This window comes from Pangasianodon hypophthalmus, chromosome 14, assembly GCF_027358585.1.
Source record: "Pangasianodon hypophthalmus isolate fPanHyp1 chromosome 14, fPanHyp1.pri, whole genome shotgun sequence".
Taxonomy (NCBI): domain Eukaryota; kingdom Metazoa; phylum Chordata; class Actinopteri; order Siluriformes; family Pangasiidae; genus Pangasianodon; species Pangasianodon hypophthalmus.
The window spans coordinates 986608-999107 of NC_069723.1; the positions used below are offsets into that span (position 1 = coordinate 986608).

The 12500-nt window shown below is 42.1% G+C and overlaps 1 protein-coding gene across 9 annotated transcripts in view; it reads right to left on the reverse strand.

The window, feature by feature from the left end:
• Positions 1-12500, reverse strand: part of mecom (MDS1 and EVI1 complex locus) — a 150245-nt gene that overhangs the window by 14969 nt on the left and 122776 nt on the right. For 3 of the 9 annotated variants that reach the window (XM_034310747.2, XM_034310744.2, XM_034310752.2), the window contains 6 exons: positions 7441-7543; positions 6997-7180; positions 5973-6120; positions 4205-4385; positions 275-1691; positions 17-107 (listed from right to left, as the gene is read on the reverse strand). In XM_034310747.2, the coding sequence (XP_034166638.2) occupies positions 17-107; positions 275-1691; positions 4205-4385; positions 5973-6120; positions 6997-7180; positions 7441-7543 (2124 nt within the window). The remainder of the gene's footprint in view (positions 1-16; positions 108-274; positions 1692-4204; positions 4386-5972; positions 6121-6996; positions 7181-7440; positions 7544-12500) is intronic. The other 6 variants (XM_034310746.2, XM_034310751.2, XM_034310750.2 and 3 more) reach the window with 6 other exon arrangements.

Consider the following 12500-nt stretch of genomic DNA (forward strand, 5'->3'; position numbering starts at 1 on the left):
ATTTCAGGAACCTTACCTGTGGGTGGAAGAGGAAGCCTGGTGTGGGACGCATATACTTTTCTTTCAGCGCCTCAAACGGATCCGTCGCTTTTCTCTTCTCAACCCTGCTAAAAATTCAACTTCCATCAGTTCTTACACGAAGAATACGGGTTCAGGTAGGAAAACATCATACAATTTAAATCATTAAGAATTACTCTGTGACTGTGCTTTGTCAATATTAGCTATGTTATGTAGCTAGACAGTGGTAATGAGAGGGGCTTGTGATTGACAGTACCTGTAGATTGGGTCCATAAAGAATGGGGTGGGTCTTGCGTGCTGGATAGTGGAGTCTGCTTTTGGAGGCTCTGTCTCAATTCTGTCCTCTCCAATTATGTGGTTCTTCCGTGACTCCCCTGATTTTAGGCGTGTGCTCCGGCTCCGCCCACCCAAACTCAGGTCCAGTGGTTGGTCCTGGTTGGCCGAGAGTATATGAGGCACCTCCAGCTTTGAGGTGGCAAAGGTCTGCGCTAGGCACTCCTCTTTGCGCTTGGTAGTGAGGTCGAAGGGAGATTCAGCAGTACTGCCTTGTGGCTTCTTGCTTTCTTGCAATGGACTCTCTGGCTCTCCTTTGATGCCTCGAGGTCGAAGATGCTCCCTCTCATGGAAGGGGTAGACTGGGGGAGAGAAGGCAGGAAAGAAGGGGAGAGGAAACATGGCAGGGTATCCCAATGGGTCCCCTTTTTTATTGTGCAGCCCTGCAAGTCCTGTGGAGCCAAAGTATTTCTCCGCAATAGATGCAATGGCCTTGATGGAATCATTGACGGCTCCAGAAACAGCGGTATGCTCATCCGCAGTGGGAGAAAAAAGTCCTTGCGGTGGCACATCGGTTCCGTTTATGTTGCCAGCACTGCCATTGTTAGAGCTGCCACGGGCGGGGCTTTGCCCCATGGTAGGACTACTGGATCTCCTCTTTGGTCCTTTCCCATTTTCCCGATCCCTTTCTTGATCCCGGTCACTCTCAGCATCGCTGTCCAGTTCTGACCCGGAAGTACTCTCTAGCTCACTTCCACTTGGTGTGCTAACATCATCCAGGTCACTACTCTCTGAATGGTCACTTGTCTTGATGCCTTGTCTCGCCTTGGTGGCGGAGCCCTCTATTAGGTGCTCTGGCCCATTTTCTGTTCCTTCCCCATTGATCGAGTGCTTTCGGAGGCTCATCAGGAGGTCCTGGGACTCTTGCATCCCAGGCACAGGCGAGGATAATGGTGGACTCTTCTGGAAATCCAAGGCTGGTGGGCTTTTTATGGGAGTTGTGGCAGGGATGAGGGGTGGCCGATGGTACAGTCCAGATGGGAAGAGTCCTGGAAAACTGAAGGGGAATGCTGCAGGAGCTGCTGGAAACGTTAGTCCGCCATGGTGCCGATTTGGACCAAAATAATCTGCCAAACCACCGGAGCCTGGCCCCAGTCCTAGAGCGGACTTGTCCATTCCAGGAGTGCCAGGAAGAGCCATGCCAGGGCCAAAGAGCCCTCCTGCGGCAGCAGCAAAATGGTTTTTGCCTTCGCAGAAGCGGCGGTGTTTGTTGAGGGAAGAAGTGGTGCTAAACATCTGGCCACAGTCTTTGCACTTGATCTGAGTCCGACAGTCAGCATGCATGCGCTTGTGCCTGCACAGGTTTGAGAACTGGGTGTAGGACTTGTGGCATACCTCGCCTGGAGACAATCAAACACACAGCGTAAGGGCATGGGGGGGGATAGATAATTATGTAATGCCATACAAACACACCTACAGTAGTTATGCTTACAGAAAAGGTTGCAGGAGAGATAGGAATTGATAAGAATATTTTCTTGTTCACACACCCAGCGCAGAGTGATACTGGGAGACAATGACATATGGTGGCAAAGGGACACAGGCTGAGACTAAGAGACAGCACAATGGCTCTATTTTGGTCGTGAGAAGGAAACTGAGTTGAATGAATCCTATCCTGCAGGTCCGTTCCCATGGATTACCCTCACTGACCTGTCTCTTACACACGCAAACATATCTAAACTTCTTCAAAAGGTTCCTCATGATTGAAACAAATCCAACAATGTTTCTTATAAAACCTTTTTATCCCCGCTGATACACTCCTCGTGAACAACTGTCTCCATCACAAAACACTTGTCTTTTCACACTGAGTATTGTATATAACCAGCGCTTCAACTCACACACAATGACTCAAGTTTAATACAATAAAACTTTCATTTATATCTCAACACGCAACACCTCACATGAGAAACTAAGCCGTTAAACCATCACCATAACTCATAATTACATATCTCGTTACATTCCCAAATTTATAGGGAGGAAGACGGTGAGGTGTGTGTGAGTCACTGTGTGTGCGGTATTAAGTGTGAAGGTAAATTCTGCACTTAGCTGTGTTTATAGCTAAAAGGCCTCCTCAAGGCCTGGATCAAAAGACCAAGTGTAAATATTAGTGCAAAGGCAGAGGATGACACTGTGTGTGTGTGTGTGTGTGTGACCTTGTATGTGTGATCATGTCTTTCTTCCTGCTCATGTGTAACTCATACATACACACAGACACAGGATGAGCGGGTGTGAAGTTGAGAAAGGAGGGATATGAACTTGTGTGTTTTGTCAGGTGAACTAAATATTATACACACATTCTGGCATGCTGAACATCCAGCAGTGAAATTAGTACCAAGACCAGAAGTGTGTGTGTGTGTGTGTGTGTTTAAATCTTGGTGAGGACCAAATGTCCCACAAGGATAGGAGTACCTCAGAGTTTTGACCTTGTGGGGACATTTGTTATGTCCCATAGGAACATTTGTCAGGTCCCCGCACGGAAGACTGCCTTTTTCCCCCTTTTTTAAAGAAAAATACAAAAAGTACAGCTTTTATTTAAAAACCTAAAAGAGCCTAAATGTTTCCTTTTGGTTACTGAGATTAACCAAAAGGAAAGGGTTAGATTTAGCTGTAATAGGTGTAAGCGTATTAAATAGCTGCATTAATAATCATATCAGTGGAAGGTCCTCATAAGGACAGTAAGACAAGCTTGTGTGTGTGTGTGTGTGTGTGTGTGGACCACCCTGCTGAAACACAGTACTGTTTTCCAATCAGATTTGGACTTCACATTATAATCTCTGTAATATTCTGATATCAAGATTTATCTCAATCTGACATTCGTCATAAGCACGCATGCACAAACACACACACACACACTCACTCTTGCACGCACACACACTCACAACTGCACTGTGAGTAGTTCATGTACAGTTCACATGCAATTGAAGTGGATACGAACAAACAAAGCCCCCCACAGATACCGTTGTTGGCTGGGCTGCTGTGTGTGTATGTGTGTGTGTGTGTGTGTGTGTGTGTGTTTGTGGTCATTAGCTGTTGTTAGAGCCGCTCGTTTAAATGCTGATTGCTGTAAATGGTTGAACTACATGTGGTAGCTATTTGTCTGGAATGGCCAGCGTTCCCTTGTTACTGTGTGGCCGAGGGAGATGGCAACATCTCAGCGGCCGCACTGAGGTCAGCGTGTACGGGGTCAGGGCAACGGGGTCAAGGGACAGAGATCAAAGTTCATACATAGGTTACAGGGTCAAAGTTCATTTGGGTATTGGGCAGAGCATGAGGTGGTGATATAAAATTATAGTAGTCGAGAACGGAGGAAATCTTTCCTTTTATGGTACGTTTATTATTCCAGATGCACAGCAGAAAGTAAAGACTGAGTGACGTTTTACAAGGACAGGAACTGACTACAGTAAAGAGAAATTATCCACAGAATCACTCTGACTCAGTGTGTTTACAGCAGATGTGTGTGTGTGTGTGTGTGTGTGTAGCAGATCGTTCCACATCTGCTCCATGTTATATGCAGTCATTAATTACTTTATTTCTTTGCTAATTAAGTTCCATACTTTACTAATGAGAAAAAATATAATATACATCGATAAATGTATTAAATAGAAGTAAAATTTGGTGTGAAGGATTGTGACACACTCCGTTCTGTAAGTAGTCATGCTCAGAGCTTCTGGAGTCAAAGGTCATGTGTCATAAAGTAAAGGTCATGTTTAGGCTTCCAATCAGAGTCAGGCTTAAAACCTGTGTCAAATTTAGAATCAGTTCTACTAGCACTATGTGTAACATGTTACCGTTACACACAGATCGATCGAGTGAGTGTGTGTGAGTGTAAGTGTGTATGTGTGTGTGTCAGACTTACATATGAAGGGGGTGAGAGACTTACACATGAAGGGCTTGACGGACGAGTGGATGTGTTTGTGCTGCTTGAGGCCGGACGACGTGGCGAAGGTTTTGCCGCAGTCGGGGCAGGCGTGTGCCCGTGCACCAACGTGCTGCGAGCGGATGTGCCTCTGCAAGTTACTTGGGTCTGTAAACACCTGCTGGGTGAGAGGGACGCACGCACACACACATACGCACACACACACACACAAATACACACAATATCACAATGCCATTCATGCACACGGAAATACACACATGTCTGCGCACAATGACACCGGCGTTCACATGTGATGACAGAGGGATTCACACACATGGAAAGACACAAGGAGACACAAACACACACATGTTCACACACAATACACACTCCATCGGATAATGGAGGAATTCTTGTGTATGAATGACAGGAAGGACATACAGAAACATAAACATACACATATATAGACATGGGTACAATCTGGATAACATGAGTGTTCAGAAAAACTGCGAGCACACATACAAACACACACACACACACACACACACACACACTCCAAAGAGCACACACATAGATATACATGTGTGAGAAAGGTGAAAGGTAAAGGAAGTGTCTAACAAAGCACCAGATTGTGATTCAGGTTCATTTCCGATTTTATTTTATTTTCAGTTTTCACTCAACTCCACGACGTCGTGGCTGGGTAGAATAGTGAGGAAATGGATTTAAGCACTGATTGACTATATGACTAAAAATTTAAATCATCAATTAAATTGAAAAAGACTTATTTGTGATGTCATGAATCTCCACAAAACATTTTGTGGAAAACTAACACTGCTGAGAATATCATGCATAGAGCGAAGCACGGTGGTGGTAGCACCACAGTGTGGGAACGATTTTAATCAGCAGGGATGAAACACGGTCCAGTCTGCAAGAGACTTGAGACTGAGGTGGAGATTCACATTCCAACAGCAAAAGCTACACTGGAGTGGTTTAAAACCAAGAGCCCAAATGTGTTAACTTTTGTGGCACAATAAAATTATTATTTTGCATTTTCAAATGTTAGACATTTTATGTAAATAATACGATAAAAAAACAATTAAATCCATTTCAGTTAAAAATGTGGAAAAATTCAAGGGGAGGGGGTGAATATTTGAAAGGCACTGTACATAAAGTCTGGACTAATCTTGTATTTTTTAATATAATTTCAAGTACGAGGAGGAATGTATACTTTCAATATTTCTCCTTTTATAAACCAAAAAAATCAGCTGATGTGCTTAACCACATGCAATATGAAAAGTCTAATGAGTAACCTGTACAGATCTACCTTCAGAAAACTGCTACAAAACTTTTTACACTGTAAGTTAAGTGTTTTTGTGTAGCAGGTGGAGGTTTGGCCAAGGTGCCCTGACCTCCGCTAGGTATATAATTATCTAACAATCCCTTGCCATCTATTTACAGGCAGCTGGAAAATCAGGACGCTGAAAGAGGACGATTGTTTACATTTAGAGGACGAGCTGAAAATACTAAGAAATACGTAACTCGTACTTTCCAACCTTAGTCTAGAAAAAAAGTCACATCGATTCAACATGGCTGCTCACAGCATTAACCATAAACAAAGTGGCACCTCTTACTTTTAAATGAGTTATGCTGTATATACTAGTATTTGCTCTGGATATGATTATTCATAGGCAACAGGTCAGACCTTAAACAAACTCTCACACAGAACACACTCCACAACAGCACACACACTCCGCCGATGCCTCGACTCTACCTTGGAGCAGTTTTCACATTCATAGTGCTTGCCGCTGTCATGTGACATCTGGTGGCGAATCAGGTTGGACTTCCAGTTGAAGGCCTTCGGGCACTGGTCACATTTGTACTCCCTCTCTTCCGAGTGGGAGAGAGAGTGTGCCTCCAGACTGGAGAGAGAGAGAGAGAGAGAGAGAAAGAGAGAGAGGGAGAGAGAGGGGGAGAGAGAGAGAGAGAGAGAGGGAGAGAGAGAGAGAGAGTGAGCGAGAGAGAGAGAGGGAGAGAGAGGGAGAGAGCGAGAGAGAGAGCAGGTGTATTTGGGGTTAAGAAATAAACTTTATCAACAATAAATCTACGAAAATATGAAAAAAAAGTGTTATAACACGTCTCACTTTTACAAGGTGCTTTCTTTTTCTGAGAGTCTGCATATCGCTCTTAAGTAAGTAAAAGGACTGAAAGTAACAGGGTTATGTGATTTACATACATTTTTAATGTAATTTTTTCAAGAAATTATTTACTTTCAGTCTATAATTTGTTGTACTCTCAAAGTGATGTCATCAGTTAGTCATCATTCACATTATCAGTGAAAATGAAAGAAAAAAAAAACAATGAGCGAGAGCCTCATTTTCTTCTTCCCATGATCTTCAGGAAATTCAGATGATGCAGCTTCCTGTTGAACATTTGACTTGGAATATTTCGAATGTTTCATAGGGGTGAATGTGTTCAGGTAACAGGATGAGTGAATGTTTTAGGATATAAATAAACCTATAATGGGTGACTCATGGAAGAGAAGTTTCAAGCATGAGATATTCAATAGATTCACACATTAACGCAAAAAATAATATGTAAAAATAATATGTATTCTGAAGCGTGTTAAAGACAGGGTTTATAAAAGTTCCTGTTTCATGCACAAAGGCTGTTGTTTAAAATGTCTTGTAGTTCTACTTTACATACACGGTTGCAAATTAATATCTGTGGCACACAATGGCACTCAAATCACTCGTGTGTGTGTGTGTGTGTGTGCGTGCGTGTGTGTGTGTTCTCACCTCTGACTATCCGGAAACACTCTCTGGCATTCTTTACACTCGTCGGTGGCACTCGCGATGGCCTGCTCGGGCAGCGTGAAGCCGGACGAGGGCCGGTTGGAACACGAGTTGTTCTGATGCTCCAGCAGCTCTGAGCCTGATGGGAAAAGCTGCTCGCAGTCCTCACAGCGGAACTGACGCTCCTCTGAACACGGAACATGGCACACGGGGGGTCAGTGTGTGTAGAGTTAGCGCTTTATGAGGAACAAACGTCCTTGTGATCTTGGAAATTTAGAAGCTCTCCATAAAAACGTACATGATCATGAGAAGTTTATTTAAAAAAAATAAATAAATGAAAAAAATAAAAATAAATTTCCTTTTGTGTATAAAGGTTATGGTTAAGTATATGTATTATCTCCTAAAGGGTGTGTGTGTGTGTGTGTGTGTGTGTGTGTGTGATGCTACCGTGTATATCTGGAGCCATGGCTTCACATGAAAACTCTTCAGCCTTCATGAACAGTACGAGTTCTTCACCCGGAGAAACTTTGCGCACCACACGGTAGAATATCTATAAACATGCGTGCCCGCACACACACACACACACACACACACACACACACACACACACACACACACAAAGAGAATGAAAGAAAGGAAGAAATTTAAAACTAATCCTTGAAAATTGTATAGTTAAGAGAATGAGAGAGAGAGAGAGAGAGAGAGAGAGAGAGAGAGAGAGAGAAAACAACAAAATACACAAAATGCCCTTACACACAAACACACTGGATAACCACACACACACACACACACACACACACACACACACACACACTTCCCTTGGCAGCACAAAAGGAATTGCGAGAAACAATCAAGGATGGTGTTATTTTTGGCAAGCTTTAAAGGGTCTGTACTATTCACTTCCTGCACTGCTTGTCGGTGACATTTCAACATTCTTATTAGAGATGTCACACACACACACACACACACACACACACACATGCACACACATGCACAGACACACATGCACAGACAGACAGACACACACACACACACACACACACAGGATAAAATTATAAAGGTGTCATGGCTTCTTGTAAACTGAGTGATCTGAGGAACATTACCCAGGGACATGCCGGAGGACTGACCCCTGTGTATGTGTGTGTGTGTGTGTGTGTGTGTGTGTGTGTGTGTGTGTGTGTGTGTGTGTGTTTCAAGATGGAGCAAAAAAAATGCTTCTCTATTGTTTTATAGGAGAATACAGGGAACTTACAGAACGCTTGCAACAGCATGAGAATGACCGAGCCACTCAACGGCCCCCCCAACACACACACACACACACACACACACACACACACACACACACACACATGCACAGACACACACAAAAGCCAAAAGGTCACAATAATATTGTGAATATGAGACAATGGTTCATGTGAAATAGGCGGCTCGGTGTGACTGATCTGCAGCTCATATTAAACGGTTATCAGTTGATGTTTAGTGTTCGAGAAAACTTTATTTAAAACAGAAATATTAACTAAACAATAAATGAATCATCAGAATAAAATAAAATCATTACACCTAATTTACCTAATCTGTTTAAACTGTTGTGTTCTCTCTACGTTCTCTCTGTGTTCTCTTTCTGAGCTCTCTCTCTGTCATCTCTCTGTCATCTCTGTGTTCTCTCCATATCATCTCTGTGTTCTCTCTCCGTCATCTCTGTGTTCTCTCTGTGTTCTCTCTGTATCGTCTATGTGTTCTCTGTGCTCTCTCTGTGTTCTCCCCGTCATCTCTGTGTTCTCTCCATATCGTCTCTGTGCTCTCTCTGTGTTCTCTCTCCGTCGTCTCTGTGTTCTCTCTCTGAGCTCTCTCTCTCTGTCATCTCTGTGTTTGTTCTCTTTCTGTCAACTCTGTGTTCTCTCCATATCGTCTCTGTGTTCTCTCTCCGTCATTTCTGTGTTCTCTCTGTATCGTCTCTGTGTTCTCTATGTGTTCTCTCTGTGTTCTCTCTCAATGTGTTCTGTCAACTCTGTGTTCTCTCCATATCATCTCTGTGCTCTCTCTGTTCTCTCTCTGTGTCATCCCTGTGTTCCCTCTATGTCCTCTCTCTGTGTTCTCACTGTGTCATCCATGTGTTCTCTCTGTTTTCTCTCTGTGCTCAATCTGTGTCATCTTTGGGTCTTCTCTGCATTCGCTCTGTGTTCTGTGTAATCTCTGTGTTCTCCCAAACAAATATCAAATACATAGAAAGTCATGCACTTGGCACTAAATCGACTGCTGCTTATGATGATTACTTCTAGTATGCTAACAAAGTTTATTTGAGTGTGTGTGAGTAACATTGTGTGTGTGTGTGTGTGTGTGTTTGCAGTATTACATCCACTGATAAGACAAAGCTCTAAACTCATCATTGTAGTGCCTTAGAATAACACACTGATAAGCATAAAAGTGTTTGAGTTCACACACATGCTCATGACACACACTCCAAAATCCTTGACCTTTATGAGTCATGGAGTGACAAAGTTCATTTCAGTGTTTATTACCATCACCTCATTGCTCCTGAATGATTAGGTGAGTAAATACACTAACACACACTATTATATACAGACTGACAACTCAGTACACACACACACACACACACACAACCTTGACATTGAGGAGCAAGCAACCAGAGAGTGTAACACTCCCCTTCTCCCTCTCTTGCATTCTTTCCCTAATGAGAGGTCATTTCTTAGGCAGGTAACACCACACTCACCCCTTCCTGCTGAAACACTCACACACACACACACACACACACACACACACACACACACACAGAGCTCTGCTCCATTGTGTAAGTGTGTATGAGAAGCGGATGTTACTCTGCCGATGTTCTGATAAACACAACCATTAGCTCTTCATTCAGCACTGCACAAATGAACAACACTTCACTCATGTTGGCCAACGCCCATGACCCACACACACACACACACACACACACACACACACACACACACACAAACCCCTGATAAGATTGTGCAACCTTTTAAAGCCTTATCTTTGATTTCAGAGTTGACCCAAATGTTCTTAATAATTAATCAGAAACGATCAGCAGTTTTTCAGCACGTGGATCTGATTAACTGCTGTTAATTAATTTTCGTCCAAAGTCCACAAAAAAAAAAAAAACAACATAATACCAAAACATAATAAAAAAAACATAATTCATTTAGGCTAATGCAACAATAATAACAATATACACATATGAAATATAAATGTGTGAAAGTGCTGTTAAATTCTCAAATCTGATTCGTCAGAACTTCATAACTCGGAAGTGGGAAGTCAGAACTCGGAATTACGTAATTGTTACTGCGGTAAAAGTAACACGTCTTCACATCACGCCACTCTGTCATTGATTATTTTCCGATAACAGCATGTCTCCAAGTGTTTTATTCCTTACACTGCGATAGTAGGAAGCTATGTAAATGAATATTCCTTATTGTTGTATATGATTATCTAGAATCTGGCAAGATTTTTGCTCTAGTAACATGTAAAAATCTACATGAACAAATGCACCTTGAATTCATAGCAGGTTAAAGAATAACTCCATTGTCCATAAACAAAGAGGATTAATCAGAGCAGGAGGTTGGAGTTTCTCAAAAGCTTCAAAGCATTGCTCGCTCGACCGTCTCCTAATGATCTTTGTGCCGCGCCACTTTCGGGAAAGATTCCTGAAGAGATACGATCCAAAGAGGCATTTTTGGAAATCTTTTATGCATTCTATCAGTCTGCGAGCTGCTACTGAATAGAACGAGTGTTCTTACTATATCTCTCCTTTCCTGTCTCGTTCTTTCACTCTTTCTCTCACTTCTTAAAACATGGGGGTGGCCGGAAGCCGTAAAGACTCACTGTGGGCGTGTGTTATGACAAAACATCATCGCCGTGATTCGAGCTCAACGACCTGAAGAGCTGTTTATCTATCTTCTGTCTTATTCTGTCTAACTCTCTCTGTCTCACATGAGGAACTGACGAGGAGAAGAAACTGAAGCTGGAATATTCTCGTACAGTTACTCGCAGAATCTCCTGACAAATCTGTCTCATGACATCATCATTGTCATTTAGTGTTATTGGTGTTATCTATTTTAAAATTTTGAAATCGCAAAATGATAAGTGCTTCCAGGGTCAAAGTTCAGAAGAATGAATGTCTGCTTCACTTCTTCTTGTCAGTAATTAATTAAGACGTGTCATTGCAGTTACACCTTTCAATCTTCCGCTTAAATAAAGAATTTAACAGAATCATTTAGCGATGTCGGTGTGATTAATGACGTGTTTTGAGATGTTCTGGACGCCATCTTGGAAAATAGATCTTAAATGGAAATTTCTCACTGGCGTTACTGTGACCGGCGTAACAGCCTGTGCTTATGATACGGCTGATTTTACAAAGTTATGGCACCACATTAAAGATGAAGAATATCAGTTATTCTTTCATAAATTTCATTACAGTCACTGTTTCCAAATAGAATTTGAAAAAATCTGAATATGGTCAGAAAGTCAGCGTCTTTTGAATTTTGAATTATGGTTAAAATGATAGATTTACAGCCCAGGTGTTCGGGTAAGTCTTGGCTAAACTCAGGACTGTACAGGGAATTGGCCTGGAATGGTGAGTTATTTCAAAATATAATCCAGGTCTCATATTTAACTTATAAGTTTTCTTCTTAAAAATGAACTCTGAAATGAATTGGGTGAAAACTTTAAACTGCTGTAGGAGAGCAGGTACTGAGTTGTTTCAGTTCAGAGAAAGAATACCAGCGCCAATGCTTTATCTTTCAGATATAAAAAAGAAGAATTGCAGAAGATTTTTTTTTTCTTTGAATTTGACCCTGATTTAATCCTCGGCGCTCTTTGTAATAATGATATTTAATAATGTCTTTTTCTAGTGATATACTATTCATTTCACGTTTCATAATTACAGTAAACAATAATATCCTTATGCCCAGGCTCGAGCTTCCTCACAGCTTGTCTCGGATAAATAAATAAAAATGAAACTCCGGAAAAGGGATTCAAATGGCAGAAAGTTCTCTGGCCAGATCTTCTGTTTGATTCAGATTTCAAATGTGTTCAGTGTTACTGAAGATCAGTAGGTGTGAGAGTGTGAGAGTGTGAGAGTGTGACGGTTTGGATTACCTTCAGGGTTAAAGTTTACGGTTACTGCTTATCATTTTGACGTAAGCTTAAAAGGATAGATTTACAACTTCATATAGGATCGTTTCAGTGGATTCAAAACAAACCACAGGTAAAAAAGGTAACATCATAAATTTAGCATTAATGTTTTTTTCTCAGTCGTCTCTCTCTCTCTCTCTCTCTCTCTCTCTCTCGCTCTCTCTCTCTCTCTCTCTCTCCTCCAGGTGGGCAATAATCTTTGCCATCTTTCATTCTTCACATTTCTTCAGTGTGTTAAACTAAAAAGAGCCACACGCCAGGCTGAATGTGTATGTGTGTGTGTGTGTGTGTGTGTGTGTGTGTGAAAGTGTGTGTGTGTGTGTGAGTGTGAGTGT